We start from the raw sequence: 25,111 nt of genomic DNA, 5'->3' as shown, positions 1-25,111 counted from the left end.
AACTTACCGGGCATCCCAGGTGGCTCAGTGGTAAAGAATCTGCCTGCCAATGCAGAAGACATAGGTTTGATCCCTGGTCTGGGAAGATCCCACATGCCATGGAGCAGCTAAGCCCAAGCACCACATCTACTGAGCCTGTGCCCTAGAGCTCAGGAGCTGCGGCTATGGATCCCACAGGCCACAGCTGTTGAAGCCTGTGGGCACTAGAGCTGATGCTCTGAAACAAGAGAAGCCACTGCAGTGAGAAGTCTGCATACTTCAACTAGAGAATGTCTCCCTCTCACCACAACTAGAGAAAAGCAGCGAAGATCCAGCACAACACCCCCACCCCAAAAAGTAGTAAATTATAAAACTTTTTTTTTAGAAAGAGAACTTAACCAACTTCCTTTTTTAAAGTTAAGTATCCGTAGTGTCGAAAGCTCTGAAACTTAGAAATGTCCTTCCTTTTTGCCTTTGAGTAGCTGGAAGTATGCATAAAAGTTATTATAGTACTTTTGATTCCTCAAAAGTAGCTTAGATTTTTCTTTCTTTTTTCCTTTTCTGGGTCAGTATATGTGAAGCTGTTTGGCCTGAACTCTTATTTTGCTTTCTTCTTTAACGGATGAGGTGCTGTTTGACTTGGGAAGTAGTTCAAGTGAACAGAGTGATTTTATATGTACATCAGTCAGGTTGAATATTTATCACTTGGTGAGTTTGACATTTCTCAAAGAATAATTTAGCAGTTGTTTTACCATGAATCAATAGAGAGTGGAACACATGTTTTTTAAAATCAATTCATGAGATTTGTTGTTGTTGTCTTAAACAATAGTCTTTATGTTTACACTAAGTAGTACAAAGTGAGGCATTTCCTCAAAGGGTGACTTGGAGCTAGAAAATCCATCCTAAGCGTGAAAGTGTGAATATTAGTTGGTAAGTTGTGTTCAACTCTTTGCAACCCCATGGACTGTAGCCTGCTCAGGCTCCTCTGTCTATAGGATTTCCCAGGCAAGAATAGTGGGGGTGGGGGGTGGTGTTTAGTTACTAAGTTGTGTCCGACTCTTGCGACCCCATGGACTGTAGCCTACCAAGTTCCTCTGTCCATGGGATTCTCCAGGCAAGAATACCAGAATGAGTTGCCATTTCCTTCTCTAGGGGATCTTCTCGACCCAGGAATTGAACCTGGGTCTCCTGCTACGAGGGAAGCCCATGCTGGAGTGGGTTGCTAATTCCTTCTCCAAATGCATAAGATTTTATGGTTTCGTTTACTCTATGAGATGCTTTATAATGTTGTCTATAATTAAGTTGGGTTTTAATATTGACTGGTTGTTTAAGCAACTAATGTTATTTTCATAACCTCCAGAGCCTAGTCTTCAAGAAACAATATATTATATTTGAAAGGTTCAGGGAAATATGATTCTGACTTTATAACTAACATTCTGTTATCTCAAAGAAGTCATTCAGTCTTTCAGTTTCTTAGTTTTTCTGGTATAAAATAAGAGATTGGATTAAATCATCTTAGAGGGCCCTTTGCAGTTGTATAACCATCATTCTTCTACATGGCAGTACAGTTTCTCTTGAGAAGTTGTTGAGGAAGCAGAGTATATAAGTATCAGCATGTTTTGCTTTACAATAAAATGGGCCTATGAAATTTCCAACCAGATAAAATTCTTATGCTGTAAAAGGTATTTGACTTTTTTGGCTGAAGATTGAGTATGAAGCATCCCTGAAGTAGGTCACGCCACTATTGAGCATGTTACAAAGGATTGCTAGTAATCAGCCAAATATTGCTCAATTTACTTGGACTACGAAAGTTTAAAGATTTTTCATTGCTGAAAGTATGAGGCTGTTTAATTTTTTATGTATAGATTCAAATTTGAGGAAAAAGCAAAGGAGATTGATTTAAAAGTTGTTTCTTTCATAATTTCAGTAGTTTTTTCTTTTTTCTGTGTGCAGTTTCATGTGTTCTCTTAAGTAACTTACACTAATATTTTCTCAGTTTAGGGCAAATATAAGATAAGAAAAATTTCCCTTCTTCTGTTACAGTCTCAATAAAAAATAAACCAAATAATAGACATTTGGAAGGATAATATTCTAGAAATTATTACTAGTGGTTGTTAATAATTACTAGATTAATCTTTCCTTTTTGCCTGAGGGTTACTTTCTTTTTTGTTGCTGTTTTATTATTTGTCACATTAAGTTAATACCGACTACCTTTTGACTTGTTGTACTGTTTTTATATTAAGTTTCCTTTGTTCTTATCTCTGTGACTTCAGACATTTAAAATAGTAGTGATACTGTCTTAAGTGATATGAGGGTTCTGAAATCATGTGGTTATTCTATATTATTGTATATGGTAGAAAATGGTTATGACCCAGAATACACTTATATTTACATTAAAAAAATTGTCACCTAAATGACAAGAAGCTAAGAGCTCCTCTAAAAGGTTTATTGACCCCTATTTGAGAAACTTGGTGTTATCTTCTAGGATTAAAAAAAATTTAGAAATTTGAAAACTATAGACCAGTAAAAAAGATAAAATTGCCCTCCTCCTGTGGATCTCTTCCTTCTCCCATAACCATTTTAATATTTGGTATATCTGAAGGTTCAGTTAGTCTCTTTATGATTCCTGAATGTCTTTTGGATACATCTGTATTCTTTCCATTGCAGATAGAGATGATTTTATAAGTAGGCATTTGCTTTGACTTTTTTCCCTTTAGTGACAGTGGGAAAACTTATTATACTAGATCTCCTTTATGACAAAACACATATTTTGTGTTAATATCTTGTAATAGTGTCTCTTCATTGAAAAGAATGAGACCAACTGAATCTTTCTGATAGATGTTGACTCCATTACCTCCTTCCTAGTTATTACTACTGTGCTTAGAGTAAATTGGTTTATCTCTAAGGTATCTAAGATATATTCTCAAGATGAATTGATTAACTTAGAAAATTATTTTTTCTAATTTGGGTAATAGTTATTTTTGACAAGTTGTTTCTGTTAGTTTGGTTTCTGGATGTATATATTTTAATCTGATATTCTTTTGCTGATTTGAAATCTACAGGAAAGTAATTTTGATAATCTTGATTTTGACTTGGATTTGATGCCTTGGGAGACAGGCATTTGGGACGTCAACAACCAATTCTGTACAGGTAATGATGTATTTCATTGATAAAAACTTTAAATGGATCCGTATTATTTTATGGTTTGGTAATAGTCAAAATTAGGTGGGGTTATTGGTCTACTTTTATTTGTTAAAAAATTCCAGGGACTACATTCTACTTCTGGTATGGCCGGGCATACATAAATTTCTTGCCAAAATAGATATAAAGAATTTCAGAGTTATGGCAGAGTCACATAATGAATGAAAATTTTATAATTCAGAAATATCGATTTTGAATTATATGTAATACTCTAAGAGATTATATGTAATACTGTAATATTTAATATTTGAATTAAATGTAATACTGTAAGAGATTAACCTATCTGAGAATTAAACAGGATTTAGCGAATCAAAGGGAAGAGACTTGGATTATCAGAACCTAGGGCCTTAGTGTAGCTGTCTCATGTAGACCCTTCTGAGGAGGAGCCACTACCTGGACGATGCCAATATCTGTAAGGGGCCACTGAACTGGGTTTTGGGTGTGCTGAAAAAAACTAGAACCTAAAGCAAACTGTCCCTTCTGGGATAAAGCTGATGGAAGGATGAAAAAAAAATCCCTTCTCCCCCATTCTACTGTAAGAAACATCCTTCTAGAATCCCCTATTGACAGGACCTAAAAGGAAGCCAGCTGGGACTTGTATTAATTTTCATCACAGACTATAGGAGGTGAACATGGAGCTGAGTAACAGTGGGTAATTAACCAGCACATTTCCCCATCTAAGTTACAGCCCTCCCCCTCTGTTGTAATTCCTATTCCCCTTCCTTTTATATATTAGTATATCTCGCTCAATTCCTTTCTTTCCTCATAGAATATGGACTACACAGGGTCAGTGTTCTCATTACTATTATGTAACAAACTTCTCTAAAACGTAGTGGCTTAGAACAACAACCATTTTATTAGGCTCCCAGAATCTATGGGTTAGGAATTTGGACAGGATACATCAGGAATTTCTTGTCTCTGCTCCATGGTGTCCAGACATCATCTGGGAAGATTTGGAGGTTAGGGTAGCCTGACATCTGGGGGCTCGGACTACCTTAAGGCTTCTTCCCTCACATGTCTGATGCCTGATCTGAAATGATGTGAAGATTTGAACTGCCAGTGTGAGAGCTGACCATCATCTTTCTAAATGTCCTGGCTTCCTCAAAACCTGGCAGTCTCGTGGTAATCAGGATTCAAGGGCTCAAATGTGAGTCTTTCAGCTACCTAATGTAACCCAGACTTGGGATTCACATATCGTTACTCCCATACTCTGTTGATTTAGGAAGTCATAGGCTCACCTAGATTCAAATAGAAGAGAATATAATCACTACTTCTTGATGGAGAAGTGGCAGGATCACAGTACAGATCATGAGACACGGTAGGTATTTTGCTCCTAACTTTGGAGAACACAGTCTGGCACAGATTCTTCTTTCCTTCCTTCCTACCCTGTTAGAAATTTGGCACTGAGGAACACTGCTGGGCTGAAGTTGATCAACACATTTAAAAAAATAGTTCAAAAGATAGGAACATTTTTGTATTGTAATTTTATTGTCAAAAATGCTTTCCACAAAAATTCTTCCCTGTTTCTTATGTTTTAAAATTATTTTGGGGGAAAATCTATAATTTTTTGCATATGGCATAATATTCAAAAGATACGAAGAGTCTATAGAGTAGAAAAATGTCTCCTTTGGCTTTTGTCCCTCAGCCAGCAAGTTCTGCTTCCTAGAGACAAGCACTGTGACCAATTTCTTAAGTTTATCTTTTAAGAGAATTAGTGCAGATGTTAGTAATAGTATGTGCATATGTATTTATATGTATATATACACATATAAACATACATATAAATTTATTACACAGATGGAAGCATATTGGATATACTATTTTCTGCATCTTGAATTTTCACTTGATGATATATTTTGGTGACCTTAGCTTCTATATCTGAATTTTGAGAGTAGATTTAACCTTTTTTATTATTTATTCTGAGTTTATATTGTCCAGTGGGAAAATTTTTGCTTCTCCTTTTCCAATTAAAGATATTAAGACAGAACCTCAGCCACTTTCGCCAGCCTCCTCAAGTTGTTCAATCTCATCTCCTCAATCAGTGGACTCTTACTCATCAACTCAGCATGTTCCTGTAAGTAACTAGTCTTTTACAATGATTTTGGTTATGGTGGTATCTGGGAAATATGTATATGGGGAAGGAAGTTAACTTTTATTAAGTGCTAATATAAATCTTACCTCTTTTAATCCTGAGGAAGGACCTTGAGGGAGTTAGAAAGTTATTAGTCTCTTTGATTTTGCCACCCTTCCCTTATGATCTTGTTTTTATAATTTCGTTGCTTCATTTGTTTCATTGTACTTTACCAGTATCCAGTATTTTTTTGTTTATCAAGCTTACTCTGTCTTTATCAAGTCTTTTCTCTGTGCTACACTCTTTCCTCCCTATTAGGATATATGTTCTTGGAGGACATGGTCTGTTTGTGTGACTCCTTAGCCATAAAACCTAGAATGGTCTCCTTAGTTCAGGAATGCCTAGCACTATCTTTTGAATGAGTTAGTAAGGTTTTTTACAAAACCTTAAACATGCTTCTGCTCTTCATCTAGGAAAAAAATTCTTGAGGGCAGGAAAAGAAAATACCAAAAGACTTAGGCATTTTTTGGAAAGGAAAAAGGAAAAAAATATAAGAAGAAAATTTAAATTAATGTTTCAATATATTATATCTGATGTAAATTGAGGTATTTCATTCTGGTGTGGTTTACATGTAGCAGTTACTAAATCCTGATGATTTTATCTGCTTAGTATCTCTAGGATTCATCTTCTCCACCCTGCCAGACTATCATCACCTCTTCTGGATTAAGGCAATAGAATTTTGACTGGTCTCTCTGCCTCCTAATTCCCCAGACCTTTCTTAGCAGAGGAATCTTCAAAGAGAAATCTTTAAAAATCACAAGTTTGATTGTGTCAGTTTTTTGCTTAAAACCTTCCCAACCATTACAAGGACAAAATCCAAACTGCTAGTGTATCAGGCCCTCCATGACCCGGCCCCTGCTTACCTTCCAGTCTTCTTTCTCACTGTCCTTCCTACCCCTGCCTTCTCACTGCTCTTGGCTTTACCTCCGAGAGCTCCTGTGTGCTCCAGTCTGTGAACAACTGCCCCAGGAGCTGTGTGAGACACCACCAGTGAACACGGGCAGTGAGACCTCTGCTTCTACCATTTTAGATTTTTGGACATGCTCTTCCTTCTAGCTGAAATAGCCTTTTTTTCCCTTCCCTTGGAAGAAGGTAGCATGTTACATCCCTGTTCTTCACTTTGTTTATTTAACTTAGTGGTATATATCCTGGAGGTAACTACAGTTTCAGGTTATAGATTCTTTCTCATTCCTTTTTATGGCTTTACAGTGTTCTGGTGTGTGGTTATATCATACTTTGTTCAATGATTTCTGTATTGATGGACATATGTATTGTTTTCAGTCTTTTCTGAACTCAAACACTGTTGTAATAAATAACTATATACATAAGACACTTCATATTTTTGCCAGGATATCTTGGGGATATACTCCTAAAGAGAGACTGCTGAGATCAAGGTGATTTTTAATGTTACTGTTTATTGCCGAATTTCCCTCCAAAGGGTTGTACAGTTGTGTATTCTGACCAGGCAGTATGTAAGAGAGCCAGTTTTCCCTTTATTGCTACATAGTGTTAACTTGTTTTATTTTCTATTCTTTTATTATAAGTATGGTTGGACATCTTTTGGTATATTTCATATGTATAATGCCTATTTGCATTTCTTTTTATGAACTGTCAAATTTTTGTCCATTTTTCTATTGGATTGTATTGGTCTTTTTCCCTTCAATTTTTAAAGTGTTTTATAACATATTAGAATTATTAGTGCTTCAGTTCAGTTCAGTTCAGTCGCTCAGTCGTATCCGACTCTTTGCAGCCCCATGAATCGCAGCACATCAGGCCTCCCTGTCCATCACCAACTCCCGGAGTTCACTCAGACTCACGTCCATCGAGTCAGTGATGCCATCCAGCCATCTCATCCTCTGCCGTCCCCTTCTCCTCCTGCCCCCAATCCCTCCCAGCATCAGAGTCTTTTCCAATGAGTCAACTCTTCGCATGAGGTGGCCAAAGTACTGGAGTTTCAGCTTTAGCATCATTCCTTCCAAAGAAATCCCAGGGCTGATCTCCTTCAGAATGGACTGGTTGGATCTCCTTGCAGTCCAAGGGACTCTCAAGAGTCTTCTCCAACACCACCCTTCAAAAGCATCAATTCTTCGGCACTCAGCTTTCTTCACAGTCCAACTCTCACATCCATACATAACCACTGGAAAAATCATAGCCTTAACTAGACAGACCTTTGTTGGCAAAGTCATGTCTCTGCTTTTGAATATGCTATCTAGGTTGGTCATAACTTTCCTTCCAAGGAGTAAGTGTCTTTTAATTTCATGGCTGCAGTCACCATCTGCAGTGATTTTGGAGCCCCAAAAAATAAAGATTAGTGCTTAGGTTGTGAAATAAGTTACAAGTGTTTTCTTCTCTAATTTGTCACTTTCTATAAGCTTTATTTCTGGTGTTTACTTTCTCTAGGGATACTTTTCTCCATAGCTGAATGACCAATCTTCTATTGCTTTTGTTGTTGTTGTTACTCAAAGGAGGGTTTTAACTGCTCAGAAGTTATAATATTTATATTCTTGTCTTCTTGGATGTGTGTATATATAGATAGATAGATGTGTGTGTGTGTATATACACACATATAGATAGATATATAGCTATGTAGATAGATAGATAGACAGATGAGAGAGAGAGAGTTTGGAAAAACCTCAAACTTACAGAAATGTTATGAGTACATTACAAAGAACTTTTTCACCCTGAATCATTTGAGAGTAAATTGCCAACCTGATGCCTTGTCACCCCCAGATACTCCAATGTCTACTTCCTACAAGTAAGGATATGTCTTTTAGTCATAATACAGCTTAAAATCAAGAAATAAATGTTTATACCTTATGGTCATCTGATCCTCAGCTCTCATTTAGATTGTACCAGTTGTTCTAGAGGTATCCTGTAGAGAGCAAAAGGAGCTAGTTTGGAATCATACATTGCATTTGGTTGTCCTGTCTCTTTAATCTCCTTCAGTTGAAATAGTTCATTCTTCCTTGACTTTCGTGACTTGTCACTTTTGGAGATTAAAGACTAGTTATTTTATAGAATGTCTTCTGGTTGGGTTTGCCTGGTGTTTCCTCAGGGTGAGATTCAGTTTTGTGGCAGGAATATCACAGAAGTGATGCTGTGTCTGTCTCATTTACTTTGGATACTGTTGCATGCTGTTTTCATTTGTCCTGTTACTGATGAGGTTTACTTTGTTCATTTGATTGAGGTGGTATCTTCCAGGCTATTCTACTGTGAAGTTGCCCATCTCCCTTTGCCATAAATGGGTATTTTATGAGAAGGTACTTTAAAACTATGTAAAAATATCCTGTTTCTCATCAGACTTTAAATTCATTCATTTCTTTGTTTATATCAGTATGGACTCATGGTTTCCTAGTTTATTCAACAGATTTAGTTCAGTTCAGTTGCTCAGTTGTGTCCCACTCTTTGCGATTCCGTGAACCGCAGCACGCCAGGCCTTCCTGTCCATCACCAACTCCCAGAGTTCACCCAAATCCACGTCCATTGAGTTGGTGATGCCATCCAGCCATCTCATCCTCTGTCATCCCCTTCTCCTCCTGCCCTCAATCTTTCCCAGCATCAGGGTCTTTTCCAGTGAGTCAGCTCTTCATATCAGGTGGCCAAAGTATTGGAGTTTTAGCTTCAGCATCAGTCCTTCCAATGAACACCCAGGACTGATTTCCTTTAGGATGGACTGGTTGGATCTCCTTGCAGTTAAAGGGACTCTCAAGAGTCTTCTCCAACACCACAGTTCAAAGGCATCAATTTTTCTGTGCTCAGCCTTCCTTATAGTCCAACTCTCACATCCATACGTGACCATTGGAAAAACATTGCCTTGACTAGATGGACCTTTGTTGGCAAACTAATGTCTCTGCTTTTTAATATGCTGTCTAGGTTGGTCAAAACTTTCCTTCCAAGGAGTAAGCGTCTTTTAATTTCGTGGCTCCAATCACCATCTGCAGTGATTTTGGACCCCAGAAAAATAAAGTCAGCCACTGTTTCCACTGTTTCCCCATCTATTTGCCATGAAGTGATGGGACTGGATGCCATGACGTTAGTTTTCTGAATATTGAACTTTAAGCCAACTTTTTCACTCTCCTCTTTCACTTTCATCAAGAGACTCTTTAGTTCTTCTTCGCTTTCTGCCATAAGGGTGGTGTCATCTGCCTGTCTGAGGTTATTGATATTTCTCCCGGCAATCTTGATTCCAGCTTGTGCTTCTTCCAGCCCAGCGTTTCTCATGATGTACTCTGCATATAAGTTAAATAAGCAGGGTGACAATATACAGCCTTGATGTACTCCTTTTCCTTATTTGGAACCAGTATGTTGTTCCATGTCCAGTTCTAACTCTTGCTTCCTGACCTGCATACAGATTTCTCAAGAGGCAGGTCAGGTAGTTTGGTAATCCCATCTCTTTAAGAATTTTCTACAGTTTATTGTGATCCACACAGTCAAAGGCTTTGGCGTAGTCAATAGATTATAGCTCATTATTTTATTTATTCTGATTCTTATGTTGTCCTGGATTTTGCCAGTGCGGGTCCCTTTACACTGACTCCTGTGTTCTGGGCTTTGACACCCTACCTCAGGCTGATGCAATATGGATACAATCATTACCTTACTCTGACTCCCTGGGCTTGGCTGCCTGCCCTTACTTGCTTCGCTTGGACTCTGACACTCCCGCAGGCTGCCTCTCTGCGTCCGTGCTTGTCTTGCACTGTGCCCCATCTAGTGGCTTTAGGATCAAATTATTCAGGAAGTAATAGTTTCTAAGTGACTTGTTAATATATATATTTCCTAAGGTTTTAGTTTTAATTTTCAAATCTGATCCATTTGGAGTAATCCTGGTTTATGATGTAAGATACAAATCCAAGTTTTTTTGTTTTCCTCAATGACTATCAGAAGGACTATTCCAGTACCATTTATTAAAGTTCCTTTTTTTTTCTCACTGATTCCAGTTTTGTGTATGTGTTTTAAACTTACGTAAATGGTATTATATTAGATCTCTTTTATTTCTTACTGTAAAAAATTAGCACAGTGTTTTTAAGACCCGTTCATATTGCTCTGTCTGCATCAGTTTGTTGAATGTAACTGCCTAACCCTTCACCTGCATCACAGTGAACATTGTCAAAGATGTCGCCTAGTAGGCCTAAGAGCTGACCTTCATATGAAGTGTTAAGGACAAATGTAGTTTTAATTTTCACTGTATAAATGAACTAGTTTTCCCAGTTGTATTGCCTTTGTAATCATCTTGTTAAAGAATATTATATGTTTCTCTGTTACTAAGGGTTTCTTTTTTGTCTCTCAGTTAAGCTTTATCATTTTCTTCATATAGATCTTATACATTCTTTAAAAATTAATTCCTAGGTATATCATAATTGCTATTACTATTATGAATGAACTATTTTTATTATATTGTCTAAGTGATTATTAGTACATTTTTATAGTGAACATTTTTTTGTTGGTTCTTAAATGTGTTCTAAGTAGATAGCACATCATCTTGCAAAACAAAGGCACTTCTGTCTCTATTTTAATATTTGTTCCTTTTATTTTAGTTTCTGCTATAATTATGTTTTGTAGAATTACAGAAAAAGCAATTATTTCTTTCTTGTCCCAACTTTAATGGCAAAGTATTAGTATTTTACCATTAAGTATGACTTCGACTATCCAATGATGCCTAGCTTTTTTTTTTAAGTGTTAAATCATCCTTCCAGTTCTTATTTTCTAGGACTTTTATGAAGAATCTTTGCAGAGTTTTATTAAATGCCTTTTAAGCATCTAAGGCCATAAAGATAATCATTTCCTCCTATATTATCTCTTACTGTTCCCCACCCCCCACACACACACAAATGTATTATTATTCAATACACTATAAGGTTCATGCAGTCCTGGGTTTTGGCTACATGGTGATAGGTGTTAGGGATGGATGAATGAAGCAGTTCTCGTCCTCACCAGCATGACTGAGAGTGACCATTTCTGCCACATGCTCTTTCAGGTTATTTTAACTTTTCGTATCTGATGATTAAAAAGAAAGATTTTCTTTTAAATTTGCCTTTGGCTACCATTTGCATTTCCTTTTCAGTGAAATGATGACTCCTGTCCTTTGTTCATTTTAGGCAAATATTTTCTCTTAATATATATCTTTTAACTTTGTTTATGGCCTGTTTTTTATTATAAAATAATTATTATTCAAATCTGTTTTTTCTTCCTCTATGGCTTCTGGATTTTTGACTTAAGGGGGCCTATGTTATGCTAAGAGCAAACAAGTATTCTTTTAACTCTTCTTTCAGTGATCTTGTAGATTCTTTTGAAGATGATATGATGTATGTATGTAAATGTATATGCCTATTTATTTATTATACATAACATCTTTCTTTCTTGGAATTGAAATGCTACTTTATCCTATGTTAAGTTTCTTTATTTTAGCAAAATGAGACAGATCCACTGAATATTGAATTTTGGAAAATATTAGTATTTGTATATCTCTGCATTATTAATTTACCCATTAAATAAAATAGCCCTGCTCCTTTCAGGATTTTTCTTTCAAACATTAGGGACAAAGGTAGTTTTAATAAATAGAAAAGGATGAAAATAGTAAGAATTATTTGTTTTTGAAATTCCTGTAAGTCTGAATAAGAGATGGTAGGGAAAAGATATTAGCATTTCAACTGTAAATCTATAATGATACTAAATGTTTGTATGGCTAGGAATCAAGTAAAATATAAAGTTTGTGGGAGAAAATGTAGAAGCAGATCGAATCAGTGATCGTATCTTTAATATAAGAGGGTTAAATAGACATACTTCGCTTTTAGTTATTTTTACTTTTGTATTAATGGGTAATGTTGACTTATCCATCATCTCTTAGTGCTTACTGTGTAGATATAGTTGTAATATATCACACCTTTGACTTGAAATTATCTTGAAGTGTTTCTGTTTATGCATGGATCTTGCCTCTCTTTCTAAGCCATTTTCTGCTCAAGGATACTATTCTTCTGCATGAATTTATTTGTGTTGTATTTTACTGCAGGAGGAGTTGGATTTGTCTTCTACTTCTCAGATGTCTCCTCTTTCCTTATATGGTGAAAGCTCCAACAACCCCTCCTCAGCAGAGCCACTGAAGGAAGACAAGCCCATCATTGGTCCTAAGAGCAAAACTGGTATTACTCCATCTGCTAGCTTCTGTTATTTCTATTGTAGACTGAGAGTAAGCGCCATATCTTAAAGGAAAATGTTGGATTAAGTGTATGTTTATTAAGCTAGCTTGCTGTTTTTAAACTAGTGGACCTCTATCCTTTGTTGTGAACGTTAATGTGAAGAGGAAAGGGAAAAAATGATCTTCTTTGGTTGTCTCTGTCTTTATAGGTGAATGATGCTCTGAAATAGATTTAGGGCCCCATCTTCAGGAGAAATTTCCAAGTTTCACCTATAAGAAGTTGAATGTGAGGCCCATTTGCCTGTGGCATTTGTTAACCTCATTCACCTTTATTCAGTGATTTTAGCTGTTTTTCTTTACTGGTTCCTGTGTCCCCTTTGCAAAGCTGTAGCTTGGTCAGAAGGGAAGACCTCAGATTGAGGACTCTTCTTCAGTCCACTAAGATAAAATTCTGTTTTTCAGTACATTAAACTATGCTTAAACTTCAGTTAAGGGTAGTCAGAGGTTAAGATAATGTGTAGAGAAAGGTGTATAATAGAATCTGCTTTCTAGGATTTGCTTAATTGCACTTAAATAATTTGTGGTTTGGTTTTTCTCCAGAAAATGGACTGACTCCAAAGAAAAAAATTCAAATAAATTCGAAACCTTCAATTCAGCCCAAGCCTTTATTACTTCCAGCAGCACCCAAGACTCAAACAAACCCCAGCGTTCCAGCAAAAACAATCATTATTCAGACACTACCAACACTTATGCCATTGGCAAAGCAGCAGCCAATTATCAGTATACATCCTGCACCTACTAAAGGTACCTGAATGGAATCTGATGTTCTGTATGTTTAATTGGAGGACTCTGAGGCATGGGTCATATGACTTGTTTTAATTCAGGGTATAATTTCTGAGCACATGTTGGGTGTGTGTGTCAAGAATGTCCTTGGCTCTGAGGAGGTTATAGAGAGATGGTTAATAGGTGGTTCCTGTCCTAACAAGGGAGGTAGCTATCCAGATCACTTATATCTAATACTTCTTTTTTCTCACAGTTTTAGTGAAAACAGCCTCTAAGGCTTGTAATTTTGTAGCGAAGAAGAAAATCTGGGAAACTTTCTTGATGCTATTGTATTCTGAGATTTTTGTATTTATGAATTTTTTTTGTTTTTAGGGAGAGGTTAGTATTTAAAATACAGTGGTCCATTTCAGGTCTAATAGGTGTGGTTTGACAATAGAATCAGACTCTTAAATCTCCGAGTAGTAGGAAGCATTGTTTAATAAACATGAGCTTATACAGGGCATTAAATACCTGAACCTCTGACTTCAAGCCATTAAGAATGTGTGTTTCTATATTTCATCCACTAGATGGCCTCGTATAGTTGATTCTATAAGAAGTTGAGGTCTATATTAAAAGAAGTTCAAGTCTGAGGATTTGGTACTGTTCACATATAGGAATATGTATATAGTTGTCACATATATGACCAACCTAGACAGCATATTAAAAACAGAGACATTACTTTGCCAAAAAGGTCTATCTAGTCAAAGCTGTGGTTTTTCCAGTAGTCATGTATGGATGTGAGAGTTGTACCATAAAGAAAGCTGAGCACCAAAGAATTAATGCTTTTGAACTGTGGGGTTGGAGAAGATTCTTGAGAGTCCCTTCCCTTGGACTGCAAGGAGATCCAACCAGTCCATCCTAAAGGAAATCAGTCCTGAATATTCATTGGAATATTCATTGGAAAGACTCATGCTGAAGCTGAAGTTCCAATACTTTGGCCACCTGATAAGAAGAACTGACTCTTTGGAAAAGACCCTGACGCTGGGAAAGATTGAGGGCAGGAGGAGAAGGGGACGACAGAGGATGAGATGGTTGGATGGCATCACTGACTCGATGCACATGAGTTTGAGTAAGCTCTGGGAGTTGGTGATGGACAGGGAGGCCTGGCCTGCTATAGTCCATGGGGTTGTAAAGAGTCAGACAAATGACTGAGTGCTGAACTGACTGAACATACAGGGCTCATTTGCACACAGAGCTCTCTTGGGAAGAGTATTCATCATCCTGCCTATACTGATGTGTGTACACATGGCTAAAGCGAAACTTGTGCAGCATTGTTTCCGTGGATTTATCTTATTGGCACCAAGTAAGACTAGGTATCAATGGGATATGGGTTATAAATAAATACCAGTGTTACGTTTATAACTATTTTCAGTTATAGATTTTTAGCTCATTTCTTTGAAGCATGGTTTTAGTGAGGGCAAGGTCATAAATTTGATTTCTAGGTACTCTATTAACTTTGCTCTATTCCATGGTCATAGACAGTATGGCATTGATAAAAAGAACTAGGTGAAAGACTGGATGGATCCGTGAAAATTCACCAATCCCTTCCAGAAAACCCCAACCAAACAAATCTGAAATACCTGCCCTCTGAAGACAGGGTCAAAATACGGTCTTTTTCATATGAAAAATAGCAGTCCTGTCTAATGGGTATTCTTGGGACCTGTGAATGGATATCATGAACTACTTGAAATAAAATGCAAGATTTAGTGTATATTATTTGTGAATTTTTCTAGGGATAGTCTTCAAAACTTTCATCAGGATCTCAAAAGTGTACATCATCCCAAAGGCTAAGAATTTAAATGTGTGAAGAACTTTATTATAGCTTCCATAAGCTATTAAAACACATACATAAAAGGTAAAAGTTTGACATTAATATGATCAGTATGTAAAGCAAGAGGTGTTCCTAAGAATTTGCTCTTAGTAGACCATTGGCTTCTTGCCTGGAGAATCCCAGGGACGGGGAAACCTGGTGGGCTGCCATCTCTGGGGTCGCACAGAGTCAGACACGACTGTAGCGACTTGGCAGCAGTAGCAGCAGACCATTGGCTGTGTTTGAATGATAGAAAATCTTACCTATAGCGAGAAGAGAAAACTTCTCTGAGCAGTTTATCAGTTTCAGAGGCCTGAATCATACACTATTCAGAACTTCAGTGCTTTCCCATTATCTGAAAACAGTATTTATTTTGGGGGGAGCATATGCTAATACAGGCCTCGTTACTCTTTTTATAGTGTAATCTGGAGAGGTAATTTTGTAATAACATAACAGATTTAAATGTATAACTTCCAGTCTTACATTTATTTGATAATGGGGAGGGAAGAAGAGAAATAGGAAAGGCATTTTACAGTTAATCGATATAAGTATCAGAAGTAAATATTTGTTATTAAAAAAGAAGTAATTTCTTTTTTTGGCTACACTGTGCGGCATGCGAGATTTTTGCTCCCACTCAGGGATCAAACCCTTGCCCCCTGCATTGGAAGTGCAGAGTCTTAACCACTGGACTACCAGGCAAGTCCTGCAAAAAAGAAGTAATTCTTACAGGATTAAGTTCAAATTGTCTGGCTTGGAATGTGAAACTCATCATGGTTTGTCTCCAGTTTAGTTTTCTAACTTTACCTTATAATAATAACTCTCCTTTCTATAAATCTTTGGTTCAACTAATTTGGCTATTGTCCGTTACATTTTCTTGTTTTTTCTAGTTTCTTGACATGCTGTTCAGTCTGCCGTAAATAACTGCTGCTTACTTCTACATCTGTGTCCTATACATTCATTAAGATTCTTATGATAGTGCAGGTGAGAGGTGTTGAAACTTAGACTATCAGTGAAGATCCAGGATAGACAGTGGAGATGTTAGAAAGTGTAGAATCACAGGGGTTGGCAGTTAGGTGATGGGAATGGAGGATGGAAAAAGGGCAAGTATCCTCTCTTGGACTTTTTGGGTAGATAGTGGTTCAAATCATTGAAATGGAGGATAAAGGTAAAATAACTTGCTCCAAGTCGTCCTATTAATAGAGGCACAGTCAGAACTTGAGCCCAGATGGTCTGGCTCAGAGTCTGTGTAATTAATTACTATGCTCTATTGCCTCTAAAAGAATGCAGACAAATGGTCCTTGGTCTCACGAATTGACTATCTAATTGGAAAATTATATCAATAGTTAAATAACAGTAACTATGAAAACTAATGAATTAATTATACATGAAATACCCTTACGAAAGTTATTATACATAAAAGATCAAGTGCCAGATACCATTCTAAGTGCTTAACTGTGTCATCTTATTTAATCCTTACATCAACTCTGTGAGGATAGGTGCTTTATTATCATCTTCATTTTATAGATGAGAAAACTAATACACAGAGAAATTATTTACTCAGTCACACAGCCATACTCTTTCAAACAAAGAAGACATTCAATAAATGTTTGATACAAAGTTTGAAATCTTTGAAGATAATTGAAAACGAAGACACTGACTATCACAATCAGTGAGTCATCCATAGTCAAGTATTCAGCATTGAAACCAGCCATGGTCCATGAAGGGGGATTTGTGTGTAATGCCAAAGAGGATTTTAAGCATGCTGAAATGGATAAACAGTGTTTTGGTATGCCCTTTTTAACTGTTTGCACATGAGGAACAGTAGTAACTTATGTTCAGCTGCTAACTATTTAAGCCCTGAAACAGTTCTTTGCCTTGTGTTTTGTGATCTGGTGAGCATCTAGCACGTCAGATTTAGCAAGCCACCGTGAACACACTGTAATAGAAATGTAGTTGCTTCTCCCCATTTTGTCTTGAACCCAAACATGCCAAGACTATTTAGAGGATCTTTGATTTAGATATTAAATAATTTGAGGTTAGTTGGGCACTCTGGGATGAAAGGGCTTGATGAGCATTTTTGAAAAAAAAGAGGCATCAATGGCCTGGAAGGACTTGGAGCCACATTTGGTATGCAGACCTTGCCTTGATATTGCTTCATCTCCCTTGCTCCATGCTACAGTTCTCTTAGCAAGGAGATGGTGATAACCAGACATGAACACTACAGACTTGGATTATTTTTTGAATCAATTTTAAGAAAATTGATTAAGAAAAGCCATCTGCATGTGTTGTCTGCCAATGCTTTAAATCTGTAATTGGAGCTAAAAGTAGGATTGTTTCCTTGAAATGATTTCTCTCTTTACATTTACCACCTTCTCTGACCTTTGGAGTAATCCCCTAAATTCACTGAACATTTTAGTTTTGAGGGGTGGCTCAGAGGGTAAAGCAATGCAGAAGACCTGGGTTCGGTCCCTGGGTCAGGAAGATCCCCTGGAGAAGGAAATGGCAACCCCCTCCAGTACTCTTGCCTGGAAAATCCCATGGACAGAGAAGCCGGGTAGACTACAGTCCATGGGATCACAAAGAGTCAGACACGACTGAGCGACTTCACTTTCACTTTATCATAATTTTTAAACTCAGGAGATGTGGAACACTGCCCCTGATAATGCTCTTTTCAAAGTATTGCTTTAAATCAGTGGTTCTCAACCTGTAGACTGTGGATCCTGGGATATGGATGGTTGAAGTGGCAGTAGCTTTTGGCTTTTTTGTAGGGTATCTGCACATCCATATTTTCTGTTGACTGGATACATAATTTGTTTCATATATCTTTGCACTGATTTTTAAAAATTTTGTGGTTATACTTAGGATAATAAATTCCAGATTCATTTCAAATCACTACTAAATTCTTACTAAACTTTTCTCATCACATATTTTCTCCATCTACAGAAACTGAAAGGACTGCTGTGATAGTCTTGGGTGACATGATGTTTTTGATATCAAAGAAGGGTCCTTAAATTCGGGGTGGGAACCTTTGGTCTGAGTTTTACATTCTTGACATACATGAGTATGTCTTTCACAGTACCAGATTAACTGTAATAGATCAGTAAGTGTTATTTAAAAAACATTTGGTGATATGCTATTTATTATTATTACTTTTGGTTTTGCAACGTTGCTTGCAGGATCTTAGTTCTCTGACCAGGGACTGAACCTATGTCCTTGGAAGTGAAAGTACAGAGTCCTAACCACTGAACCACCAGGGAATTCTCTATTTTTATTTGAATATTTGGCTAGAGCAAGTTTATATCTGCTTATGAGTTATTACCATATTTTATATGTTTTTATTTCATAAAGTAAATTATTCCAAGGGAAAATTAGAAGATAAGAATACTTGCTGCTACTGCTACTAAGTCACTTCAGTCGTGTCCGACTCTGTGTGTCCCCATAGACGTCAGCCCACCAGGCTCTCCCGCCCCTGGGATTCTCCAGGCAAGAACACCGGAGTGGGTTGCCATTTCCTTCTCCAATGCATGAAAGTGAAAAGTGAAAGTGAAGTTGCTCGGTCGTGTCCAACTCTTAGCGACCCCATGGACTGCAGCCTACCAGGCTCCTCCGTCCATGGGATTTTCCAGGCAAGAGTACTGGAGTGGGGGGCCATTGCCTTCTCTGTAAGAATACTTAGGGATCACTTATACTAAACTGTGTATATGATAAATCTGTGAAATTACTTTTAGGTCTTTCTTACTAATTTATTTACTTTTTAGGGATAAAATACTATTAATTCTAGTATAAGTATGCTTTCAAGGCCTTTTGAGACAGAAAGACTGATTTTATAGAAGTGATTTTTTTTCAAGCTAAGACATGTTCATAACAAACAGGTGTTTGAAGCATTATTTTGATTTTTAGTTTTCTTTGATCCTTTGAAATACTGAGCTGAATTTTACATGGGTCATGCATATTACACTGTCTGAAAGCATAGTATTTTTTTTCCTTCAAGAAGAGTATAAATATACAATGGGAAATTTTATTTGCCAGTTACTTTAATACCTTTATTTTGCTGGATAGGCTCAGGCAGCTGTGGATGTTAGGTGAGGCTTTCAACGCCTTATAAAATTGGCCAGATCTGAAAGCAAACACTCAGCAGACAAATAAAAGTTTTACTAGATCAGTATTGGACTAGATCAGTATTGGGAGTTGTATGAGCCTTCTTTAGGTTATGATATTAATTTTCAGAATAGCATAATTTTAAAATAAGGTTAAATGTGAAGATTAAGAAAAGACTTGTAGACTATTTTGGTGGGTAGGGGAGTCAACATTATCTGGTTGTGTTAAATTACAGATCTCTGTTTCCCGTGTTAGCTAAGAATTTATCTCAAGTGGTTTTAACATTTTTGATATTTGTAGACTCAGATTCTTCCGAGTATTGACTTCCTGAATCTCTGTCATATATTTTTGGTGTTGTATGTATTTCTAAATCCCATTAACTTAAAATATATGATTCCGTGCTCAGTATACAAGGTTTGTTCTTTGTAATATGATAAATACTTCTAGCATGCAAAAGTTTCAGAGGTTAATACTTAGGGAAATCTATGTATAACTTAACAGATTTAGTATTTGTTAGTTGAAAAAAAGTGTGGAAATACATTGTTAATCATAACTTCAAAGAGAATGAATTTAAAACATATTTTAAATTCATTAAAAACACAGCAGTGAAAGTCAGCAAGAATGTGTGCTGCTCTTGATTGTGGTTTAATTGGTGGTTTCAAATCGTTTCATGTGGTTTTACCTATTGTATCTGCAGAAGAGACCTAAGTGCTCAACAGCTTGCCTCTGCTGCAGCAGTTACGCACCCTCTGATTCCTTTTCTTTTTTCTCTACTGCAGGTCAGACCGTGGTGCTCTCCCAGCCTACCGTGGTTCAGCTCCAGGCCCCTGGAGTTCTGCCCTCTCCTCAACCAGTCCTTGCTGTTGCTGGGGCAACCACGCAGCTACCTAATCATGTGGTGAATGTGGTACCAGCCCCTGTGGCAAACAGCCCAGCAAATGGGAAACTTTCTGTGACCAAACCTGTCCTACAAAGTACGATGAAAAATGTGGGTTCCGATGTAAGTTTTGAAGTTGAATGCTTTTTTAAAATGCCTGATTTTAAAAATTTGAACAAAAAAAGGACACTATTTTTGTTTTTTAAAGTTTGTTATATTGTGTCAAATGTGCTGAAATTGCACATCCAGTGGAAAATTAAGGTAAGGCTTATTTTGTTAGAATCTAAGTGAAAAGGTTTTAAAAAGTCCAAAGTGGTTTGACTAAGAGAGGTATGCATACCTTCCTCTTCTTTAATTCCTTCTTTTGAACCTTTTCATCGCAATACTTCAGACTGTCACCCCCAACTCAATCATAAAATACTAGTATTTTACAGGATTCTTTCATGTTTCCTGATTGAAATGTTTTTGGCAACGCCCCAGATAAGTCTGTAGACTTCTCTTTGGTCAGAGTTTATATTTAGCTTCTCTCTTAACTTACTGTAGAGTTTTCACCACTGCATAATGATGACTTGCTACTCTTAGGAATTCTGTTTCTTAATGATTATTTAGTTTTTTCCCATCTTTGCAAACCTTCAGAGTTTCTGTTATAGGGACTTTCTGTAATTTATAAATCACAGAAAGTTTCCCAAGATCTGTCACAGCCTAAAACCAGTTACAGTATTTGCCAGCTAACTCTTGCTTTCTTTAAAAGTGATACAAAATACCTTATGTTGTGTGTTAAACAGTAATTGAACATCACGGGCCTGAAGTTCAATGAAAGTTAAAATCAAGTAATTAGTCTGAAAGTGGATTCTCTAAAATCATGACTGGGAAAGCAAAACAAACCCTGTATCTTTTTTTAAAATAAAAGTGGATATTACCTTTTCTTTAGGTATTGCAAAGTATTTTTAAAATCCTGTGAGTTATGTAACATTGTATATCATACTATTGACAGATCTGTCTACTAGAATTTATTAACTAGCATTTCAGTAGCCATTTCATTGTAGAATTGCTCTACTGTTGCATAAACACAGCCAAGTAATCTCCATCAGCAATATTGTAAAGACCCATAACAAAAGAATATTATCTACTGGAGTAGAACACCGAAATTCTACAGCAATTCCCACAGTTTATATAGGAATTGTGAACAGTGTGTGCCAAGACATGAAGGAGGAACAGTAGTGTTACATGAGAATAGACACATGGTACAGGATTGAGCTCGACTGTTAGGTTAGTCTGAGTACTGAAAAAGGTAAGCACACAGTGCTGTAGCTTAAGACACTAATGCATAGAATGTGTTTCGGTTGAAGATGAAACGATGTGAAGCTGAGACTTGTTTTAAGATACTCTATGTGGAGGTGATGAGCACAGAACAGAGGAAACGTGATTAGCAAAAAAATGTTGGTACTCATTGAGGGTGGGTGTGTAGTCTTTCTTTCCTTTCTGTGTTTGAGAAGTTTTCTACAATAAGTAAATGAACAATGATACCAAAAATCTAAAAAATATTTCATGATATTTTCAACTAAAAATCATACATCCAACTTTTCAATTAAAAAGTTTTTCACAGGAGAATGAAGTTCACAGGGAAATTCTATATCATTTCTGGTGATTTGTCTGTCCAAATTATGTTTCTTCTTGACTAAGTTTTGGCAGGCTGTATGTTTCTAGAAACTTGTGTGGTTCTAGGTGGTCCAGTTTGTTGGCATATAACTGTTCATAGTATCCTCTTATGATTTTTTGTGTTTCTGTGGTTCCACTTGTTATTTCTCCTCTTTCATTCTTACTTTGTCTATCTGAGTTCTCTTTGTTTTCCTCTAGGTGGGTGTGGTCAGAGGCTTGTTGGTTTATCTTTTCAGAAGACCAGCTCTTGTTTTATTGATCTTTTCTGTTGTTTTTGGATCTTTATTTTATATATTTCCTCTCTGATTTTATTATCTCCTTCGTTTTGCTGACTTTGGGTTTTGTCTGTTCTTTTTTTCCTAATTCTTTTAGGTGTCAGGTTAGGTTATCTGAGATTTTTCTTGTGTCTTGAGGAAGGCCTGTATGGCTATGAACTTCCCTTGTAGCACTGTTCTTGCGCATCCCATGGGTTTTAGGAAGCTGTGTTTTCATCTTCACTTGTCTTGAGGGACTTGCTGGTTTCCTCTTTGGTTTCATTGCTGACCCGTTGTTTGTTCAGTGGCTTGTTGTTTGGTTCTTTCCCCGTTTTTCTTACTGTGGTTGATTTCTAGTTTCACATTGTTGTGATCAGAAAAGATGCTTAAAATGATTTCTATTCTGAACAAGGATTTTGAAAATGACCGCTTAAAATTTTCTTTTAATACTTTTTAAATTGTGAATTTGAATATTTTTTTCTATAATACTCACAAATAAAACTTGCAATAGAAAATATTCAAAGTTGTCTATAGGTAATTTGTTTAGACATTAAAAATATGTGTTTTGAAATATTTTAGACATGAAAAAGATAATGGCTAATTAGAAATTTATAAAAATTGATGTATATGACATCTATATATTTTTTGATTACCAACATTTTTGATTACCAATCATACCTCAGTGAGTACCAACATTTTTTTGCTAATCATGTTTCCTCTGTTCTGTGCTCATCAGCTCCACATAGAGTATTTTAAAGCAAATCTCAGCTTCACATCATTTCATCTTCAATTGAAACACATACTATACATTATCTATTATGCCACAGCACTGTGTGCTTACCTTTTTTAGTACTCAAAATAAACTAACATAATAGTCAAGCTTAATCCTGTACTATATATCTATTTTCATGTAACACTACTGTTCCTCCTTCATGTCTTGGCACACACTGTTTTTAGTGTTAAAAAATCTTAGCATATTTTAGTATACATTCATAGAATTATAACATTCAATCATGGGATGGTCCAGAGGAGTGTAGCTAGGGTGGGGAGACGGTCTAGAAACCATGTCATGGGGAGAAGAATGGTTTAAGGGTTGGTATGATTCAGTCAGCTAAAGAAAAGAAGACTGAAAGTAGAGCCATCTTCTAGAAAATGAAGGTTGTCATGTGGAAAATAGGATAACTGTTCTGGGTTATTCCAGAGGACTCATCTAGAACAGGTGCAGGTAAGTTACAGAAAGTAAAAGTCAAAGTCGCCCAGTCTGTCCAACTCTTTGCCATCCCATGGGTGTACACTCCATGGGATTCTCCAGGCCAGAATACTGGAGTGGGTAGCCAGCCGTTCCTCTATCTTCCCAGCCTAAAGGATCAAACCCAGGTCTCCCACGTTGCAGGCGGAGTCTTTACCAGCTGAGCCACCAAGGAAGCCAAAGAATACTTGAGTGGGTAGCCTATCCCTTCTTCAGTGAATCCTCCCGACCCAGGAATCAAACAGGGGTCTCCTGCATTGCAGGCCGATTCTTTACCAGCTGAGCTACAAGGGAAGCCCAAGTTATACAAAAATTTCTTCTAAGAGTCTTTGATGCAGTAATTCTATTTAAAAACAAGAAGAGATCATTGTTTTTCTTCTAGGCTTAATATCTGAATAATGAGCATCTTAATGGTGGCAGTCATCATTGTATGTCACTGACACACATTCTGTAATCTTTATAAACATTTCAGTTAATTATTTGTCAGTCTGTTAGCCAGACATCCTTTAGAAGTTCTTTGATGTGAAAGACTATGTCTGTTTTGGTTTTAAACTCTTGGAGTCCTTTGTAAATTTGGTGAATAATGCAGTCAACATTGAAGAACTGGGGGATGTGTGAGATGAGAAAGTATAGAATCAACAAGTATTATTAGCTTTTTTTAAAGCAATAATTATTGACTAGCATTCTTATTATTTTTCAAAATTCAGAATTGACAGTGTTATATAAGAAAGATTCAAGTACTGTATGTCTGGTGCAAGAGACATAAAGATGATTAGAATACATTTTCCAATCAACCTGCATTGAGATTTTTGTGCTCGTTTCTTCTTGACTAGCACATCAGGGAGTGAGCCAAACCTTTTCAGTATGAGTTTTCTGTTAGAGGTTTTGACTTAATGTTTATTTCAAGTAAAGAAACATCAGTCTGTCCTCTATCAGCTGGCCAAGCCATTCAGGAACCCAGGATAAATCTGTTCCAGAAGGAGCTGCAGAAAACTTTGATCTGCTCACATATGTAGTCTCCTGTGACCTCAACAGTGTGTGTGTTTGTTAGACTCAAGTCCTATTAAATTAGGATAAATTTGAATTAGTATAACCCTGATTCAAAATGGCCAAAATGAAAACTTTTACAGCAAGCGTTTTTTTTGTGTGTTTTTAAACCACAAAATGTGGTGGAAAAGTTGTAATTCGGAACCAAAAAAAAGTGTATCAGTTTTTTGTGGCTTTGTATTGCTGACATGGCTTCTTTTTTTCTACCTTTTTTGTTCTTTTCGTTTGGCTGGTTTCACTCTCCAGAGGTCTGCTCCTGCCATAAAGTAGCATTTTTAGCATACCATATTCTGCAAACTACATTAAGTGCCACATTTTCTGTTATGAAACAGTTTGCCTGGTTCAAATTATAATCTCACTCTTCCTGCCTTTTGCTGGTAAATCTGTTCTGTTTAACTCTTGGAAACCTCACCTAAGTCTTCAAGAAATATGGTTGGTTTTTGGCTCAGATCCTGATGGAAAAAATGAACATGGTCTCTCATTTCAGTGTAGAAATTCTCTCAAGCAGTTTCTTAGTAAATGGTAATCTTGGAACTACAAAGATGCCTTCATGGGAGAACATGCTTATCTTTCTTTAAAGTGCTATTGAATGTTGCCAAACATCAAACCAAGGGCTTGGAAACAGCAATCTGTTTAAATCTGCATTGAACACTTCCACTTACCCATTATAATTCCATAAAGTTCACAAGACTTTATGGTCCTAGTTTTAAGGCTATGGAGCTACAACATTGTTCTGGTTACTGGGACAACAGAACAGAAAAAAAAGAGGGTGAAATTCTATTCTAAATGTTGCAAGTGGGTCAAGGTGGAGCAAAAACCCTTAATAGAAATCAGTTGGTGGATACAATGGAAAAA

The 25,111-nt window shown here is 36.7% G+C and overlaps 1 protein-coding gene across 2 annotated transcripts in view; it reads left to right on the top strand.

The window, feature by feature from the left end:
- Positions 1-25,111, top strand: part of ATF6 (activating transcription factor 6) — a 234,191-nt gene that overhangs the window by 13,463 nt on the left and 195,617 nt on the right. For both annotated transcript variants that reach the window (XM_061400334.1, XM_061400327.1), the window contains exons 3-7: positions 3,042-3,129; positions 5,154-5,254; positions 12,315-12,444; positions 13,041-13,244; positions 19,950-20,170. In XM_061400334.1, the coding sequence (XP_061256318.1) occupies positions 3,042-3,129; positions 5,154-5,254; positions 12,315-12,444; positions 13,041-13,244; positions 19,950-20,170 (744 nt within the window). The remainder of the gene's footprint in view (positions 1-3,041; positions 3,130-5,153; positions 5,255-12,314; positions 12,445-13,040; positions 13,245-19,949; positions 20,171-25,111) is intronic.

This window comes from Bos javanicus, chromosome 3, assembly GCF_032452875.1.
Source record: "Bos javanicus breed banteng chromosome 3, ARS-OSU_banteng_1.0, whole genome shotgun sequence".
Classification (NCBI taxonomy): domain Eukaryota; kingdom Metazoa; phylum Chordata; class Mammalia; order Artiodactyla; family Bovidae; genus Bos; species Bos javanicus.
Note: the sequence above shows the minus strand (reverse complement) of the source record. Positions and strands in the feature narration are given on the sequence as shown.